Source organism: Psittacula echo (assembly GCF_963264785.1).
Source record: "Psittacula echo genome assembly, chromosome: 6".
NCBI classification, from domain to species: domain Eukaryota; kingdom Metazoa; phylum Chordata; class Aves; order Psittaciformes; family Psittacidae; genus Psittacula; species Psittacula echo.
The window spans coordinates 69253422-69274535 of record NC_137743.1 but is presented as its reverse complement, the minus strand read 5'-3'; the positions used below and the strand labels follow the sequence as shown (position 1 = coordinate 69274535).

General features: G+C 38.5%; 1 protein-coding gene across 1 annotated transcript; it reads right to left on the bottom strand.

Moving 5' to 3' along the window:
- Positions 1–2138: 2138 nt before the first annotated feature.
- On the bottom strand, positions 2139–9654 carry PJVK (pejvakin; the record flags this gene model as incomplete). Its single annotated transcript, XM_080621806.1, has 6 exons — positions 2139–2440; positions 3845–3949; positions 5114–5231; positions 5951–6092; positions 7602–7797; positions 9444–9654. 6 exons carry the CDS (start codon positions 9652–9654, stop codon positions 2139–2141), a joined length of 1074 nt encoding a protein of 357 aa, XP_080477932.1.
- Between the last annotated feature and the right edge of the window lie 11460 nt (positions 9655–21114).

The following is a 21114-nucleotide window of genomic DNA, read 5'->3' as shown; positions in this document are numbered from 1 at the left end:
TTAAACTTCTGCAGGCTCCTAGGTCAGCTTCTTGGGAAATTGGTGTTTGCAGCAAATTTAACTGTAAAAGGCATTAAGGGAAATGAACAGTCTCTATTGAATGTCAACATAGAAACACAACTGTTTTTAAAGAAACTTAAAATACCTCTTTGTTGTAATATTAACAAGAATAATGGGGTTCATGAACAGCTAGTATTTTAAGTGGGTTTTTAACTTTGAGTTTGTAAAATTATGAAGTTAGCTAGTTTATTCAGCAGCACCAGCCCAAAAATCTACACCATCATGATTTACTTGGATGAGGTGTGCCATGGTTTTACCCCAGCAGGCAACTAAGTACCATGTAGCCACTCATTCATTCACCCGACTTCCAGGGGAATGGGGAGGAGAATCGGAGGGAAAAGGTTACACAATAATAATAGGAAATGGAGAGGAAGGAATAAACCCCAAGCACCCTCTGAAAAAAGCTAGTGCTGCACTATGCAGTTGCTCACCACCCAGTGACCGATACCCAGCCTAACCCAAGCAGTGATCCATCCCTCCCAGGTAACTCACCTCAGTTTATGCTCAATATATAATGTTCTGTGGTATGGAGTATCCCTTTGGCTAGTTCAGGTCAGGTATCCTTCCAGCTTTTTGTGCCCCTCCTCACTGGCAGAGCATGGTAAACTGAAAAGTCCCTGACTTAGTATAAGCACTACTCAGCAGCAGCTAAAACATTGATGTGTTATCAACATTATTCTCAGACTAAAGCCGAAACGCAGCGCTGCACTGCTACTAGACACTGCCCAACATATTATGTATAGTCCAGTGTGACTGCTTCATAGTTCAGAAATAACAATAAACGTGAATTATGAAGTGGTGACAAATAAAAAATGTTTTGACAGCTGGAGCTCTGTTTTGAGATTTAAAGCCATATGTATATTCCTTTTTGTTTTAAATATTTGTGTGTATGCGGTTTATGCCACAAGCCGGAAGATGATGGGAGATACTATATAGAAACATAAGTAATTATTTGGGCATCATTGTGGTTACCCTCACTTAGGAAAAATGCAAAGAAGTACCAATAGTTAATAGTACTTCAGGCTCATTAACTGTTCTGCTTGTTCAGATGTCGTAATACTTGTGTAACATTCTTCACTCTTTTCACATGAAAAGCAGTGGCTGCATTCCTTTCAACATGTAATAATCAGATGCACCCAGTGAAAGTGGCAGCACACGTACCAAAGCTTCCATACCTGGGTTATCCTTAGTCATGCTAAAAGGCAGAAAGACTTTTCTGAAATAGTTTTCCCAGTTTAAAATAGCACGAGGAGAGCTTCAACCAACGGCACTCCCAGCCTCAGCGTTGGACACGATTCCGTAGTGCCCTCTGGTGTTTGCATTCTCTACAGACTTAAATTTTCTGTGGTTGAGATCTACCTGTTAAGACCTCAGCCCTGAAGCTTTGTTGGGAGGATGTAGTTCTGGTTTTTTTGTAAGCTTCCAAAACACGTTGTCTGATGAGCAGATTTTTCTGAACACGTAAAAAAGTCAAGAGCAGCTGTGACCCAAAATCCAATCAAATGCAGATGGTGGACTACCTGGTATTTTTTAGTAATCTGAACAACTGTTGACATACGGTAATGGCATCCTAATGTGAAACCCCTATCCCTACTTTTAGTCATTCCCTTTTGTAAATGAAACATTAGACTGAGCTAAGTTTTAGCATGGTTTTAATCTGATACTTCAGTTAAACATTCATGAGGACACTAAATTATTAACAAATACTTTCATCATATGCCAGGGTAGATAAAGGCAAGATTTTGGAGTGTAACAACAAGTTTGCGTAAACAACTTAAAGTAAGTTCTAGCATATATTTTGATATTATGAAAGTACAATTTAAAAGTACATTTTTCATTATCATGATAATGAAAGGAGAAAGTTCTAGAAAGAAAAGCAATGTCAGGGAATGCATTAGGGCATTTTCAAGTAAAAGGTCATGGACTGGAAAGCAAAAATTTGAAGATAATAGCGTAATAAAATGTTTTGCACTTTCACTATTTTGCATTTCAACAATTTGAGTCATATTTACTAATTCTGAAAAGTTTGTGGCACAGTTATGCCCATGTCTGTAACAACAGGCACTTACCTAGTTCGGCTACTTTACTCTTTTATGCCAGAGGTCAAAACAGGGCACAGCATGCAGTCGTACATACTTTTGTCCATTAAAAGAACACTCAAGGCACCCGTAGACTGTCTCCCTTTTAGAACTTCCCATTCCACAAAGGACACAGGGACCTTTTGGGATGTTGTTATTAAGTAAATTAATTCGGATGTGGGACCCTTCTCTGAGATAGCTTGTGGAGAGATCAGTCATGCTTGCAGCTTTTTCATAATAATCTGTAAAAAGGTCCTCCAAGTAAGCATCAGAATTAGCAATGGTAGCCACTACTCTTTTATCTGAAAAAGAACACACACACACACAAAAAGCAGTGATTTGTTGTTACATTATGAACCGTTTACAAAACAGCCTGTCAATCTAGTTATGAAAATAACAACTGATTCATGAAACTATTCTAAACATGCCACGTTGCAGATTACTTCCCATCAGAAGCCCTGGGTGGTGACTTTTTTTTCTTTTAACTTCACAAAAGACACTGAGAAAAGCCATAAATTTTTGTGCGCCCTACATATTTTTAGAAACACACCTAAAAGATAGGCATGAGGCAAGCTTTTGAAGAATTGGTGCCAAATCAAATCACAGCTGTGTACTTTCCTGTTTAACCAATTTTGGTTTTGCATATCTAGTTTTATTTTCTAAAAACTGTAAATTCCTTTCTCTTCCCTCTAGCACTTATAAAACCCCCCCAAAACAAAACTACAAAACACACATACACAAAAAAACCCCTACCAATACTTAACAGGTTTAGAAAATTTGAAGGACTCCAAGTTGACCTCCTAGCAGATTTCTGAGTATCCAAACGCCCCAGGAAGAAATTATGTTTGGAACTACTTACCTTTTTCCTGTCCCTTCAGGGACTCATTAGTTTAGATTGAATGACAAACTTCTAGACAGCTACAGCTACGAGATGTATCACATTCACTGATGATTTATCCCCTTAGCGTGAACTGGAGCAGCACTGAAGGCTTGGTCCATAAAGGCCCTTTGATCAAAACCAGGATACAATGGAGCAAGGACATCTATACAGACCAGCCTTTAGAAGGATGTGTTTACTACTCAACATTTATCTTCACACTCAGATTTGCAGATTTTCAAAATACTTAGGCTACAAAGTGTTAGAAGTATATGATCTTGTTCTGAAGAAAATATAGGTATATACAGTTTTGTTGGATGTTGTGTTCATGTCAGAATGAGAAATAGCAACTATGACGGTATCTTGCCTATGTCCTTGCCATGTGAACATACAGCCTAGAGTATGTTCAAATATTTAAATTAATATTGTTTGATTTTTAAACTTTTAAAGATTTTTAAAGTTTGCCCTTAAATATTATTTATAGATTATAACTTGCATTGCATAACACTAGCTGTAAATGGCAAGCATATGAAATAGTAACTGTAGTTAGTTGTATAATTACTCCACACCAGTTTACCATCAGCCATAAATTTTTAGGATCTTTAGAGTTTTAATGAAGAACAATACCATAAATTAGCTATGTGTGAGTCAGATTCTCAAATACAAATTTTAATAACTTTACAATTATTTCAATACCCGAGAAATTGAGGTATATTTTCCATCAAAGTTTTCTTCTTTAAACATTCATCTTGCACACAAATTAGAGAAACAAAAATCCACTCTTCATGCATTAACTAAGACATTTGGATATAAATATCGAAAGTCATACTTCGATGAAACAGATTACTCTTTAACCTCCTTAATTTGGTCAGTGAAGATGATCCAGATTTCTCTTTTTCAAATCCTCCTTTTGAAACTGGAGTCACACAGAGTTCTGTAAAAATTAAAATTAAGTTTTTAGAAAAACAAAATACAAAAGCAGTAATTGCATGGTAGTTTAATACGCTTTGTAATCTAAAAAGCTAACAGTGATTAAATTCAGCTTTGCTACTGTTTTTAATGGCTTGTACCACTTTTTAATATGTCTACACATAGTAATAGCCCATAAAATCAAGTGACACAGATTCAATGGGAATGATAAAATATTGGTGGCTTTCAGCACACATCCTCCGAGTTTGGTTTGGTTTATACACAATTTAAGGCCATGTTAAGGGACTAAATCAATATCATGTAACTGGAAGTCCTGCTATTTACAGAAAGCCACAATGTTATAGTTAAGCAACTCCTGAAACAATTCCCACTGAGTGAATCTACAGAGGTTTCTGTATTTAAACACATGTGAATCTGGTGGTTAAAGATTCATGTAACATTACCCTGCTCAGTGGAGAATTTTGCATTTGGTATTATCAAGTGCTAGATGAAATCCTAAATTGACTTTCTGGTTTATTCCTAACAACTTTGGTAACATCGATAATAAGTTACATTTTAATAAGTGCGAATTATGTAAATACATAAGCGCTATCCTTTCCCCAAAAGGAGAAAAACTTACAGGAGCTATGCAATGTTTTTATTAGTTTCCAGTAATTGTGATTTATAAAAATCTTCAGATTTTTATAAATATCTTCAGATATCCATATGCAGTCTATCCATATGCAGTAATGATGTATCAGACTGAAATTAAAGCCCCAACAGAAAAAAACGTTAGCTTAATTTCAAAGTTCTGCACATTTTCTTCTTTAACTGGGTCTTTTTGCTTTCCTGTTTTATGCAAAACTGATCACATGGTCTCATAAGCCTGTTCCTTACAGACTAGAAACATAAGGAAGTGATCTTTTGTGCCATACAGCTGCAAGATTCACAAAGAAATTACAAAATCATACTTAACTTTTAAAAAATGCTTCCATGACAGAGTATTTTCTAGCACCTGCCTTGGTTATCTTTTCAATAATTGTTTCGTATAAAGAAAGACTACTTATGTGCATAAAATTAAAGCATACCATTGTAAGGGATCAGGGCTTATGCATATCAAGAGCAACTATTTTAAAAACTCAGATCATTATAAATAATAGCAATAATGACAGTAACTCACATCACTCACCAAAATTACCATCCAAATGAATGTAAAGTTCAAATACACTGAAAGCAATAGTTGTATGTGCAGGAAAAACAATGGCTTTGTCCCGCCCTTTACAATTCTGATCTTCAATAAAGTGAAGCTGTAATTTAGAAAAGCATCAAAAGAAATTAAGTTACAAACTGAAATGAAAAAAAAAACCCTTCCAAAATAGTACCTTAACTGTATATAGTAAGAATTATAATGCCAGGAGGAACCTTTGAAATTGAACATCAAATTCCACAACTAAAGAATTTTCTATTAACAACTTTGCATTTTAATAAAGTTGGATACAGAGGTAGTAGCTTAACTTGCATCGCTCATTAAAAATTATATGAATTATTTAGAAATACTAGGAATGGGCAAACCTCAGAAGATATGTAGGTTCAATTACTGAAACACACTGAAGAGAGGTAGAAGGAGGAAGAACATAAGACAGGTAGTAAGATAAGACAGTAGTAAGATTACCTTGAAGTAATAACAACCTGAAGTTCTAATGTGTTATAGGAGACAAAATATAAAAATGAAAGATAGATTATACAGTTGTTGGAGATTCAAACTAAGAAGCAGTTTTTGCTGAGGCTTCACCCAAAGCAATGGCTCATTGTCTAGCCATCCTTTCATGCATTTCCCATCCCTCAGTCACATAAGCAATACTAAACAAAATACCAGCTTTTAATTAGTTTACATCAGTGCAATAATGTTGATTTACTTCAGTTTTTGTCTGAGCATATATCAGTAAAAACCCAACCATATAATTTATAAAAATGAGCTTTTTATGTCCATTCATTTAAGTTACAGAATTTTGTAAAACATATTTACCCTCATTGTCTCTCCACGCATTCCAGTATGGACAGTTAATGAGCATTGCCTTGTAGTTCTAATACTTTCCATGACCACGCACAGAATTTCCATCCTACTTTTCCTTGACTGATGGACTAGACAATGATCAAAGTTTATTTTTCTAAAATCAAGAGGGAGGCAGGAAGGAAATTCAGAGATTATTAGTAATTTAATAGAATTAGTAACTATAAACCAGTAAATAAATCAACCTAACTTCTGTCTCATAACAGCAAAACAACTGACTGAGGTTATCTCTGGAAGCTTAATACTGGTTTTCAGTGTTTGGGAACAGAAGCACTAAAAAATTCAAGGAAAGCAGTAACTTAAAAATGTTATAGAGCATATGTGGGACATCCTGGAAAATTCCAGGTCTGTCCATCTGACATTGTTCTTAGTGACGGTAAGGAACTGTCAATGCACTCTAATTAATAACCATTTTTTTTAAAGTGATATAATTAATGTCAATCAGAAAGAATTTACAGAAAATAGGTAGTAAAATCAATAGCTGTAATGCTTTACTTTTGGGCTTCTATAAGGCTTACTTTTTGATTAGAAGCCTAAATAATGCCTATAGAAGCTGGTATATGATCAATGGATTAAAAACTGGGTTAACCAATACGTGTCAACTATAGCTGAAAACACTTTATCACTCATAAACATGGAACAATCATGAAACACGTATTTGTAGGAGAATTTCTACAGGCATGAGCTCTTAGTCCTATAACACTGAATATTTTTATCAGAAGACCAGGACTCTTTTGCTATCCTCAATTATTAATCATAATATTTGGAGGTTACAAATAAACAAGGAAAAGGTAGGTACAGAACAAGAGAGTTAATGGATACAAAATGACATGCACTGCTTGGTAAATAACTACAGGAGAATTTGAAAATACCAAATGTCACATTACACATAGTAAATTACTGGGATGCAACACTGGGATTCACTGGGATAACATTATGGCCAAGGAATAATCTTCGAAATACAAACTAGAGAATTACACCTAGAATTAGTCACACCATATTTCTATGTGTTTGACATTTGCACTAGCACTACAGTAACACCAAGTTCATTTTCAGTGTCCTTAGCTCAACAAGGATATTCGAAAAATGGAGACTGCATTTAGAGAACAGCAACAAAAGCTTATTTAAAATTCAAATAGATAAATCTACTTTGCTTTTCAAAGAAAAGGCTGTGTAATAACCTCACAAAACCTTGAAGCACCTCCATTGGCAATAACGCATACAGCTCTCTAGTTCATCAGACAAAGGCAAAGAAATCTTACATCTGAAACCTTAAGTTAGGTAATGTTATTCAAAGTAAATTTTAAATTTTCAATAGTATAGAATATAGATAGGACCTTGGATGGACTCTTCCTCTCTGGATTTATGTTTTTTCCTGAAAGATGCACTGTAATACAGACAAGAATTAATTCAGAAAAATTTTGCAATCTGCATTATACAGGCTGTGTGTCTAATCCCAGTGATCCAACCAGAGACTCTTCAAAAAATACTAGATGGTGACTGCTATTGACTGACTAGAAATAATCAAAACCTAACCATTTTAGAGATTCAACCTAATTGTATGAGATACAATTATAGAACCAGAAAACAAAATACATAATATAACCTTGTAGTAAGTTCTTTAAGTAACGTTGGTACTTCAACCTCGTGTTTGGTCACAATGCCAAATGAAGCTTTAAAGGCAATAGAATCTGATCCAGCAACATCAAAACCAACATCATTCATTATCTGATTTCCTCTTCTACCATTAAGCGAAACATCTGACTTGTCTTCATAGTTGAGCAATTGGTAAGATGAGACACCTAGGTAAAAGAAGATAACCACGGTGTGATGAAAAGTCTGAACATGGTATTTTTTATGCAACAAGAAGAGAATAAATGGTACTGTTCCTACTGTGCTTAACCGTTTTGATGTGAAATTCAGTGCTCCTCATTGGTATTACTACTGATGACATTTACCTGGTTGAGACAGGGGTGTGCCAGTAATATTAAGTTTGACTTTACCTCACATGTCCCAATGAGAATGACTTACCACATGCTCCAAGTACGCCTGATTTCAGGCCCTATGCCAGTTTATTTTGAAAGCAACAGATTAATTCTGACTTACTTGAAAGTTTGCATCAGTTTAGTGTGCAATCAAAGGGTAGGTGCCAAAACATTTCTATAATGCTTTTTTTATAACCTTAAAACCATTGAATATTAGAATGTATTGGTTGCCAAATTAAAACTAATACAGCAGGTAGAACAGAGGGATTAGGCATTCAAATTCATTTGACAGTGTGGGGTTTACTCTTGTTTTTTTAGTTCTTTGGAACTCAGGATAAACTGACATTATGAAGTCACCTACTATAAATACTGTTTGTCTTTAATTTTAGCAAAAAAAAAGTTTTATATATTTTTCATAATTTTAAAAATATTGCAAGTGCTTGTATTTGTCGCATAAAAAAAGAAATCCAATCGCAAAGTTCTTTGCTTACATTAAAAGACAATACATTCTGCACATGATATCTAACCTTTACAGAAAAGACTAGTAAGGTTTTGTGAGACTTTGTAATGAGATTTTACAACCTTTTCCACAGACTTTTTAATAAGATTTTTCTCTCTCCAACTTTTTTCATCATGCTTGCGTCCTTTTGCCCCCTTTGTGAGGTCAACCAGTATTTCTATCTTCTTATGCTCATACTGGTTTGTCTTAGTAGTGTTTTTAATTAATGCAATTAATGCGATCAACACTTTTGTCAAAATGGACTTTTTTCAAAATAAATAAAGTAAGTAATATAAAGTAATGCCGCTGTTTTGAGAAAACATAGCATATAGACAAAAATTACACCAGCTTTTCAAAGGAAGGTACAGGAAAGTATCAGCAGTATAGTTCAATTTTGCACCTCCTAATTCTCCTAGAATCACCTCAAAGACTTCTGGTATTGCATAGAAAAGGTAATTTACACACAGTTAAGCTTTTACTATACACAAAAAAGATTACAAATGTGGAAAAACATCTTATGGAAATCCAATTACTTCAGTCAGATAGCTGTTGTTAAGTGCTCTGCTGGTGCAGAGCCCAGTCCATCAGCAGAAACTACTAGCATGGAACAACTGAAGAACTGAGGCCATTCTTGCATGGTTAAAAGTGAGTATACAAAGAAACATTAACATTTAAAACAATTTTTAAGTAGCAATTAATCAACATACATCAACACATCAGGAATCTGTTGCTATTTGTGAACAAACACAAGGCTTAACTGAATTTGATTCATATTAGTTCGGAAAATATCAAGGCTTTTTAGTATAATTGCCTCATTTATTTATTACAAGACTAAGCAAGATAAATTTATTACCCATTTACTAAACACCCATCCTACTACCTGCACAGTTTAAACTATGTCTACTGTTCTGTATTTACTAGAAAACATGCATTTTTCTACGTTGAAGAAAGATAGAAACCTTACCTGCAGAAATTTCTTTCTCCCCTTGCAGGATGTCTTTTAATGTGAAAGGTGTTGAAGCAAATTTAGATTTTTTTGAAAGCAAACATGTTCTTTTCTTAATCACAAGGCTCAGAGGTTGATATCTATCAGCTTCACTGAGACTGGGCACTGGAACTAGTCTTCCTCCATCACCAACCTGTTTAACGAAGTTTTTGGTTGCAGCAGCAAACATATTATGACATTAATAATGATAATAATAAAAAGCTCTGTATCAAGTGTAACTTCCAGACGTCAAGCCCATGTTCAGATCTTTTCACAATGTTCTTTCAAACAAATTAACCTAGTTTTTAAAAGAAAGCTGTCAAACTGGTTTTTTTAGATGGAACTCTATTTTGCTTAGAAAGAATTAACAGCATGTCAGGTACCAAGTTTCTGTGATGTTTTGCTCGAGACTTCTCTCAAAGACTTCAGCTAAGCTCTCTAATTCTGTATGATGAATAATGCATTACCAGTGTAAACTGATAGGGAAATAGTTGCCTTTTTATTGGCAGGTTAATGTCACTGTTAGAAAACAAAATTTACATTGTTAGAAACAGCAGACTGTAACTTGTGCAACCCTCAGCTCCCTGTTAGGAGTTATTGATGTATTACTGTTTCTTGGGTCCTTCCTTCATCTGAATTGTAGTGTTTTACCAACAACTAACAAAGCAGCCCAGATGCAGTCTGGGAGACTGCCTGAATTAGACATTCATGAAAGCTGGTATGTCTGCTGAGATGGTATTGCCTTTCAGCAGCGGTTGCATGACCTACCTGTGAAAGCCCAGCTGGGAGTAAGTGGTGTGGTGGGCCAAAATGTAAGATTAGAGATAGCTGGGGTTAGGGGGACAACAGAAGTGGACTTTCTTTATATTTGATTCTTCACCTATGGACTCAGCTGACTGTGAGAGAGTTCTGAGACAGGACAGCTGCGTGTATTTGGCTCAGACTACTGAGAAATTCACTGATTTTTTAAAATTATGCTAAAATAATAAAAGCCAATTGCAGACAGAAGGGAGATTCTTGATATAAGATTAAGGAGCAGCTCAAGGATCCATGAGGGAAAGCACCAGTGTAGAAGGATATAAAATTGTAAAGCAAAAAATTAGTCACCAGACAGCATGGTGGAGGATCAGTGAGGGAACAGGAGGAGCTGAGCCATCCTCATGTAAACGATGACTTGATTTTCTTGCAAGAGTGGTAAGTATACAACTAAATTTTATCGCACATCTTCCAGACTCCTTTTGCAGTTACAGCAGGTGAAACATCAGCCACAGGCTTGTAAATCTACGCTTTAATATTAATATTATTCCTAGCTGCCAGGTAAAAACTTGTTTGGTTGGCTTTTTTTCCTAGAGTTTTCATGTGAAAGGGTTTTAATTACTGTTTTTATAATATGATCACTTATTTAATACTTTCATGTTTCATTTTAGTTCTTTCCAACACTTCCATAAATATTTTTAAATGTTCAGAGTATCAGGAAGTCAAATAAAAAGGCAAAAAAAGGCATATTTTACCTCAGCTAAGGTCCTTTCCAACCCTAACTATTCTATGATCCAAGAGGAAAAGAAAGGCCATCAGAGCTTTCTGCTTACTCTAGAGGGTGCTGAAAACTCAGAGCTGGTTATACATAGATTTTGAACTGAAATAATGTGAAATGATGCAATTCTGTCTGACTGTAATTCATATTACACTGCAGTAACAAACAAAAAAAACAAAGAAAAGAACTGTATAAACTTAATCAAAACACATTAACAGAACTTAAAAGGTTTTAAAGGGAAGGAAAAGCTAAGGAAATTCTTAAATTAAAATTGCCCACACAGTGTTGACTTATATTTATCTTGTAGATGTCCTATAACTGTTTGACAGGATACTATTTTTTCTACATGTTATCAAGCTCAGCTGGCACAGTTTATTCAACATGTATTTGTATTTCTCTTGCTTAGTATGTGGTCATAGATCATACTCAGTCTGATCCTAGCACTAATTCTGACAACAAATAGTTTCATCTGATACTCTTACATGATACTCCTGTTACTCTAACACTCTATAATCCACTATAAATGCTGCAGAAGCTTTTGTATCATCCTCATGCCACAGGTCAGAAAACAGGAGTGCAATTACATTGACATTGCCATTTTTTGGAAAACATTCACTGAAATTTTGTGCATCCAAGTGAAGAAACCTCAGATATTTCCCCTGCCCCTCCAGCATGAGCACACAAGTGTCCTTATGAACTTTGAGCATTCCTGCAGCCCTGGCATACTCTCACTTTGGGCAACCAATAAATGAAAAACATGCTGTGCATGTTATGCCCAAGTTAGAACTTCAATAAAAAAATCTTGCCTTGCCTCTACAAGTTCTGCAGACAAAAATCCTTGCTCATATGTGATTCATGCTACCTCAGGGAAATTCCAGGGCTGTAACCTTCCATACCCCTTAGCACAGGGCCATAGAATCATAGAATCATAGAATAGTTAGGGTTGGAAAGGACTTTAAGATCATCTAGTTCCAACCTCCCTGCCATGGGCAGGAACACCTCACACTAAACCATGTCACCCAAGGCCTCACCCAACCTGGCCTTGAACACCACCAAGGATGGAGCACTCACAACCTCCCTGGGCAACCCATTCCAGTGCCTCACCACCCTCTCAGTAAAGAATTTCTTCCTTATATCCAATCTAAACTTCCCCTGTTTAAGTTTGAACCCGTTACCCCTTGTCCTGTCACTACAGTCCCTCATGAAGAGTCCCTCCCCAGCATCCTTGTAGGCCCCCTTCAGATACTGGAAGGCTGCTATGAGGTCTCCACGCAGCCTTCTCTTCTCCAGGCTAAACAGCCCCAACTTTCTCAGCCTGTCTCCATACGGGAGGTGCTCCAGTCCCCTGATCATCCTCGTGGCCCTCCTCTGGACTTGTTCCAACAGTTCCATGTCCTTTTTATGTTGAGGACACCAGAACTGCACACAATACTCCAAGTGAGGTCTCACGAGAGCAGAGTAGAGGGGCAGGATCACCTCCTTTGACCTGCTGGTCACGCTCCTCGTGATGCAGCCCAGGATACGGTTGGCTTTCTGGGCTGCGAGTGCACACTGAAGCCGGCTCATGTTCATTTTTTCATCGACCAACACCCCCAAGTCCTTCTCTGCAGGGCTGCTCTGAATCTCTTCTCTGCCCAACCTGTAGCTGTGCCTGGGATTGCTCCGACCCAGGTGTAGGACCTTGCACTTGGCATGGTTAAACTTCAAAAGGTTGGCATCAACCCACTTCACAAACATGTCAAGGTCCCTCTGGATGACATCCCTTCCCTCCAGCGTAACAACCAAACCACACAGCTTGGTGCCATCGGCAAACTTGCTGAGGGCGCACTCAATCCCACTGTCCATGTCACCGACAAAGATGTTGAACAAGACCCGTCCCAACACTGATCCCTGAGGGACACCACTCGTTACCAGTCTCCAGCTGGACATCGAGCCATTGACCACAACTCTTTGTGTGCGGCCATCCAGCCAGTTCTTTATCCACCGAGTGGTCCACCCATCAAATTGATGTCTCTCCAATTTAGAGACAAGGATGTCGTGTGGGACAGTGTCAAAGACTTTGCACAAATCCAGGTAGATGACATCAACTGCTCTGCTCCTGTCCATCAGTTCCGTAGCCTCATCATAGAAGGCCACCAAATTGGTCAGGCAGGATTTCCCCTTAGTGAAGCCACGCTGGCTGTCACCAAACACCTTGTTGTTTTTCATGTGCCTTAGCATGCCTTCCAGGAGAATCTGCTCCAAGATTTTGCCAGGCACAGAGGTGAGACTGACTGGTCTGTAATTCCCCGGGTCATCCATTTTCCCTTTCTTGAAAATGGGGGTTATATTTCCCTTTTTCCAGTCGTCAGAAACTTCACCTGACTGCCATGATTTTTCAAATATGATGGCCAGTGGCTTAGCAACTTCATTCACCAGCTCCTTCAGGACCTGCAGATGGATTTCATCAGGTCTCATGTATATGTTTAGGTTTTTAAGATGGTCTGGAACCAGATCCTCTCCTACAGTGGGCCTAAAGTCTTCATTCTCACAGTCCCTGCATCTGCCTTCCAAGACTTGGGTGGTGCAGTCAGAGCCTTTGCCAGTGAAGACCAAGGCAAAGAAGTCATTAAGAACCTCAGCCTTCTCCAAATCCAGGGTAGCCAGTTCTCCCGATATCTTCCAAAAGGGGCCTACGTTGTCCCTCGTCTGTCTTTTAATCGCTACGTACCTATAGAATCCCTTCCTGTTATCCTTAACATCCCTAGCCAATAGTGACAAGGCATCCCATCTGCCTTCACTGTGCAGGATCCTCCATAGTCCCGATCTTAGCCCACCTTGATACATTACTGGATTAAGGTCAGAACTTGAACATTCACAACACAGGCATCTTTTAAAAAAACAAACAGAAAAATATGATGAAAAAAATCTCCACCAACAGATTGCCTAATAACCATCTATGATGACCTTTGCTCTTAAGTGAGCCCCTTGAACCATATACAAACTTGGTGGTGCCAGAGACAAAATTATTCCTCCAGTTTCCCCATCTTCTCCATCATGAGAATACACTTTCTCTGTATTACCCCTTCTCTCTCTAATTATATATCCTCTGACCCTTGTAAATAAATAAATCAATCAAGACTTACTGGTAGAAGCCTCCTTTGCTGATTCATCTGTACAGCAGATTCATCTACAGCTGGAAGGCGGAATTCTGTGCAAGAAAAAAATATGAAGTAATGTATAGATATAATGCTCTACTTTCATGTTTGATTGTTTGGGGGGGGGGTTAAATTGATTTGCCTGTCCCTATAACTATCTTAACTCTGCTTTCTGCTCCTACCTACTATGCTCATGCTCTGCTCTTCTCCCACCTTGTCCATCCCCAGCAGACTGAAGGCATTTGTAAGTTTGCCTAAGGACATCACAAGCCTCCACATGGGCAGCAGTTTCAAGGTAGTTTATTTAGCTCTGTGCTCAGCAGTTTCTTTGTTGTATCTTCACCAGAAGTGAAGACTAAAATAGTTTACTGCATAGAATCATAGAACCATAGAATAGTTAGGGTTGGAAAGGACCTTAAGATCGTCTAGTTCCAACCCCCCTGCCATGGGAAGGGACACCTCACACTAAACCATGCCACCCAAGGCTCTGTCCAACCTGACCTACTGCATATGTAAGATGAGTTCTATTTCTTCAAAATTGGTCTTACCCATGGAATAGTAACAGAGTGATATATAGAAGAGAATTTTGATGCTTAAATACTGTCTCTTTTCATTACATTGTATTGATAAGAACCTGGAGATTATTTAATAGTAAAACCTAGAGGACAGTCCTGCTTTCTGCATAACCTTTGAGGAGGCAGAATGCTTCCTCATTGATTCTTGATTAATTCCATAATTATTTTTGTTGCATTATTAGATAATTATACCTGCAGGAATGTTTAATGAGGTGTTTAAAGATGTATTTATAGGCTGACTTAAGGTGTGTGTAAACTGGAGGCTTATCCAAGGAACTGAAAATGTGGAATTATCTCACTAATTTCAATCTAGAATAATCTGCAAATTATTTTGATATTTCTGTATTCCACATGAACTGATATGATTTTAATATATTTGTTGTCACGGTCAACCATATTATAACATTAGCATGCTTAAACAGTCAGTCAAGAGGAGAAAAGAAGTCTTGAGTGTTAATTGACTGGATAAACTGATTTGGTGTTTCACTTGAAAGGGTTAAGATCACACAATCAGTACCAAATTATGCTGGCAATTTGTTTAATACGTTCATAATGTACAAAAAGTTGCCAGACCACCTGACTTCAGTGCCTTTGAACTATATTACATTTACCTACAGATCTTTACAAAAAGAATAAGCACAAGAATTTAACACCTAAAAACCAGCAAATAAAATGCTACTGAAAAAATAATAATAAAAAAATACTTGCTAAATTCCCTAACTTTCCAGCAGATGGCATGAGTATGTCCCTAGAAAGCAAGTATCTGTTCATTATAGATCCCGTTATATTTCAGGAGGTAACAAAAGTAACAATTTATGGGACCAAATATGGTCCTTGTTAAATACATGCTTTATTTTTTTCCCTACCTAAGTGATTTTAACAGCATTTGACTCACCCCTGCCTCCCCAAGGTGGAGTTTGTATAAGCAAAACAAGTCAGTTTAATACCATGACTTACATTGCTTCAGGGCTTCTGAAGACAGTACCACTGCCATGCTGAACTCCTGGTCTAGCAGTTTGCTGGGGTACTGGAGTCGCTTGGCATATTGCTCACAGTGATTGCTGCTCACAAAGCATTATGGCATTTAGAGACCACTGTGGGAAGAAAAATCAGTTAAAGCAAGGTACAGGTTTTCAGCAGACTTATCTTCAGCTGAGATACTTCCATGCTGGATTTCTTTATTACATAGTTCAAATGCAATGAACATTTTAAATCAGTTCACAAATGCTATTTTAATTTTGCAGTACAGGGATACAGTTAAAGTAGCTATGGCAATATTTAAATTTTTTTTTAATTTAAATATTTATATTTAAACTTTATTAAGCTCTCAATTTGGTAAAGCGGCAAAAAAATGCCGTCACTTCTTTTGCATCTGAAACTTAATTTGTTCCTTATGGAAACCTCTCTGGACAGCAAGATAAGTGGAACATATCATAGAATTATAGAATAGTTAGGGTTGGAAAGGACCTTAAGATCATCTAGTTCCAACCCCCCCTGCCATGAGCAGGGACACCTCACACTAAACCATGCCACCCAAGGCCTCATCCAACCTGGCCTTGAATTCAAAATTAGAGAACTCTGAAATTCAGAGAGGCAACTCATCACAAGCCTATTCCTAAAATGTTTTAAGTTCCCCACATTTAAAGTATGTTTTACTTCTTGTGGAGCCAGATGCTTTTGAATATTTCACTACTATCTGTAGTATCAGGAGAAAATTTTAGTAAGAGCTTCTAGGAGTATTTAAATGGATTTTTATGTTTTATTTATGTGGGACTTTTGCCTGTGAACAGTTTCTTCACCAATTAGAATGGATTAAAAAAAATAAAAAGGTGAAGGAAACAGTTGTCCTTTTCTATACAGATATCTAAAACATACCATTAGGGCTGTTTCAATTTATTTTCAAGGCCACCTTTAACAGCCCATGTGGAAGACAGATACACACACTCACTGTGTTTCCTATATAATACTTCTCAGGTTTACAGCTGAAGTAAACTCTGTCGGAACCTCCTTCTATTCCCTGCCACATAACAGATTGTGCTAATACATATTCATAGTTCATGCTACAGAACACATAAAAGGTAGATCTCCTGCCAGGAGGTGCTATATTATAGCATGGCACTTGTCCAGCAATCAAAGTATTACAAGCTATTCTGTACTGTGAGTGTTACATCAGTGAAGGATGGCAAGATGTGGAGCTCAACTAGCTTCCCTATGCCTTTTGGTTGACATCATGCCCCTTTCACCTTTCTACAAGCAACATCTGTTGACTTGATGAAAAGAAGATGTTTTGCACAGTTGGCTCCTTTGTACCATTTTGCTACCTTCTTACTAGAGCCATGTTAATGATGAAAAGGGAACACAAAAGAATTTAAGAAGCATACATTCTGATGACAGTTTTATATGATCTTTCACAGACTTACCTTTCAGTGTTCAGACCTTTGTTCACGTATGTGCAGACTACTTAATCTGTGTTTCATGTATCCATCTTTAAATAATACAATATTAAATGACTATCACTGGCCAAAGTGTATGAAAGTGTGTTTGTATTTAACCTTACTACATATGAGAAGCAGACACATCTTTCAGCAAAAAGAACTGGTCATACGTTACATAAACATTGCTGCATACAATGAAGCTACTTTCATTATCTAGTATTATTCACTTGTAAAGACAAATTGTCCTGGGTTCAGCAGCAGCAGTCAGTTTTTCTCCTTCTTAGTAGCTGGTGCAGCGCTGTGGTTTTGACTTTCGGCCTGGGAATAATACTGATAAAGCCGATGTTTTCAGTTGCTGGTCAGAATGTTTACCCTGCCCAAGGACTTTGTGAGTCTCATGCTCTGCCAGGGAGGAGGAGAAGCCAGGAGGAAGCAGGGACAGGACACCTGACCCAAACTAGCCAAAGAGGTATTCCAAACCACAGCATGTCATGCCCAGGAGGTAGAACTGAGAGTCGCCCGGAAGGGCTGGAACGCTGCGGGGTGGGGCGAGGTACCGGTTGGTGAGCGGTTGTATTCTCTTCTCTTGTTATTTCCTTTATCATTATTATTGGTGGTAGCAGTAGTGATTTGTGTTATACCTTAGTTACTAAACTGTTCTTATCTCAACCCGTGGGAGTTGCATTCTTTTGATTCTCCTCCTGTCCCTCCAGAAGCAGAGGGAAGAAAGGGGTGTGTGGGGGGGTAAGTAGACTGCGTGGTTCTGATTTACGGCCTGGGCTTAAACCACGACAGTTTTTTTTTTAGTGCCCAACGTAGGGCACGAAGGGTTGAGATAACAACAGATCTGACTGAGGCACAATGCTGATTTATTGGCTCTCAAAGTTGTTTCTCCTGATGTCACAGTTTCAGTATGCTGTAGCTTACTTAGAGCCGGTATTTGCTGTGTTAGTGCTTATCAAGTGTGGGCCTTGGGCTAAGGTTCTTGTTTCATTGTATTTTATGGTAATGGCTTGTAATATGGGCGGGCTCCGGCTGCAGGGCGGGATGGACGCGGCCGTGGACTTGTACCTGGCCGTCCCGCTGCTCTTCACCGTCCTGGCTCTTGTCCTCGCCTCCATCTTCGTGAAGCTGCGAGGAGCCGAGGGGGAGCGGCCCCGGGAGCCGGCGGCTGCCGAAGCGGACTCAGAAAAAGGGAAGCTGGTGGTGAGAGAGCCGGCAAGTACAGCAGCATCATTTGAGAGTTCTGAAGGTTTTGAATGGCCTTTGGGTACCCTTGGGACCTGCCTGCTGATTGTGATGGGGATCACCATATTGGTGATCACCAAATACAGAGTGTATTTTACCCACAACCATTTTGTCTGATCCCGAGAGTTAAGCAGAGTCAGGTTTGGGTCTTGTCTGGGTTTAGACGACGATATAGGGGGACCAAGAGGTTTTCCCCAAGGCTGGACAGTCATGAGTGTCATGGTGTGTGGGACAGTATGGGCAAGTATCTAGTCCACTGGGCCCCTCCAGTGCTTTGGAAGCATCGGAGATGGAAGGCAGCTGTATGGAGTCCCCAGTGACAAGTTGCAGAAACTGCTGAAGGGAAAGGTGAATTATTTTGAGCCTGGTGGGCCCATGACACTTCAGGCCATCAGGGCAGAAATACAACATATAGATGGGCCCATGATCGAGGGGTGGACTTAGCAATAAACACTATTGCTCAGGTTACTCACGAGTGTGAACACTGCACATGGCCTCTCCTGCTCTGAAAGACTGTTACAAGAGATGGAGCCCAATATCATGGACCGGATGGACTCAGCAGCTTTATAGGGATTGGTCCGTGCACTAGGATAAGAGTGCACTGAGATGAGAGTGAGGGTATACTGAAAATGTGGGATCTGAGCATGACGTGAATGGTATGGAATAAGGGGTGGATACTGTCCTGGGTTCAGCAGCAGCAGTCAGTTTTTCTCCTTCTTAGTAGCTGGTGCAGCGCTGTGGTTTTGACTTTCGGCCTGGGAATAATACTGATAAAGCCGATGTTTACAGCTGCTGGTCAGAATGTTTTCCCTGACCAAGGACTCTGTGAGTCTCATGCTCTGCCAGGGAGGAGGAGAAGCCAGGAGGAAGCAGGGACAGGACACCTGACCCAAACTAGCCAAAGAGGTATTCCATACCACAGCACGTCATGCCCAGGAGGTAGAACTGAGAGTCGCCCGGAAGGGCTGGAATGCTGCGGGGTGGGGGGCGAGGTACCGGTTGGTGAGCGGTTGTATTCTCTTTCCTTGTTATTTCCTTTATCATTATTATTATTGGTGGTAGCAGTAGTGATTTGTGTTATACCTTAGTTACTAAACTGTTCTTATCTCAACCCGTGGGAGTTGCATTCTTTTGATTCTCCTCCTGTCCCTCCAGAAGCAGAGGGAAGAAAGGGGTGTGTGGGGGGGAAGTAGACTGCGTGGTTCTGATTTACGGCCTGGGCTTAAACTACGACACAAATCTTCAAACAAACAAGCCAGTGTGACCCAAAGTAGGTTGAATGCTGCCTTTCCTTTGGAGGATGCTGCCTGAATGGCTAAATCCTTTTTTTCAGCACCTTTGAGTGGTTGTGTCTGTGTTAGAGGACAGCTTCATTGGCTTGCACATCCTCCGGTACAAGGATGCAGAACTGTAGCTGCTGCTGCACCACTATGTCTGAAGAAAGTGGACAAAACGAAGGATTTGCTACTGTGTTATTATTCACATTGTCCATGCTAATCTGTCTGATGGGCACTGGTACACTTATCTCTGTACAATACTTCTTTAAGTAGTAGACATTTGTTGTTCCTTGCTTCTTCTCCTTATGTTTTAATCTGAACAGCAGGCTTGAGCTGGATTTATTTTTAGCATTGCCACTAGCTGTTGTGTGATACTGGGCAATTAACCTCAGGCTATGAAACCTACTGCATGTTGCTGTGGTAATATATCACTTCCCTGAGAAGGATACTGCAAGAACTGACTAGCATTATAAGATACTTTCAGATCTTTGGTTACAGAATATTTATAAACAGACAAAATGAAGTAGGTGTTTGTAGGGCATCCAAGAATTCAATATCTTCTTTTATAATCACTTCTATTCTTATTCAGGCCATTCCTTTCATGCTATGAGAACACTTCCCCATCTAGTTTCCTATTTTTTCTTTCTTTTTTTTTTTTTTTCCCACATGTGTAGGCATGAAATAAGAAGATATTTGAGCAGTTTCCAGATACTAAACATTTTAACAGACAGGTAACATAAAAAATTGTCACCAAACATAAAAGAGCAGCCTGACTAATACTGCTGTAATAGGTTAGCTGATCAGCATTTAAGTGAAATCAACTCTTGAACTAAAGAATGGATGTGACCTTACACTATATCATTTTCTTTTGACTGCTAAATGTAATACCAGGCCCTCAAAAATAACCTACTTAAAGGGGATCTTATAAGGCAATCTACACCTGAAATTTTATCAGTTTAAAAACAAAAAACAACTCGATGTCTTTACCAGAACGTGTAGCCATTTGCAGTCCAACAACTGTAACCTTTTGCAAATGTTTCCTTATACTTTTTCCTCCACTGACTTGTCAGAAAACCTGCTCAAGAAACCTTGGACAGTCATGAAATTTGAGCTAGCAATTAATTTCATTTCTTTGCTGAAGGAAATACAGCCAGACAGTCATGAGTGAGAAATGCAACTACATATTTGGTTTTACTTTGAAACTTTCCCATGTGATTACAAATGTAATCTAATCACAGGTAAAGATCTTCAAACCAGATTCATGTGTGTAGCTTGCATTTATGCATACTTTGTTAACTTGCTTTGAATTCTTTTTAGATTTATCATTATTAGTACACACTTGGGATGTAGATATGGAGTATACAACCTAGCCTGCCTCTTAGCTACTCTGCCTCATAGTTACATCTTAGACATTGCTGTCAGAAATAAAAAGCAAATATAAGAC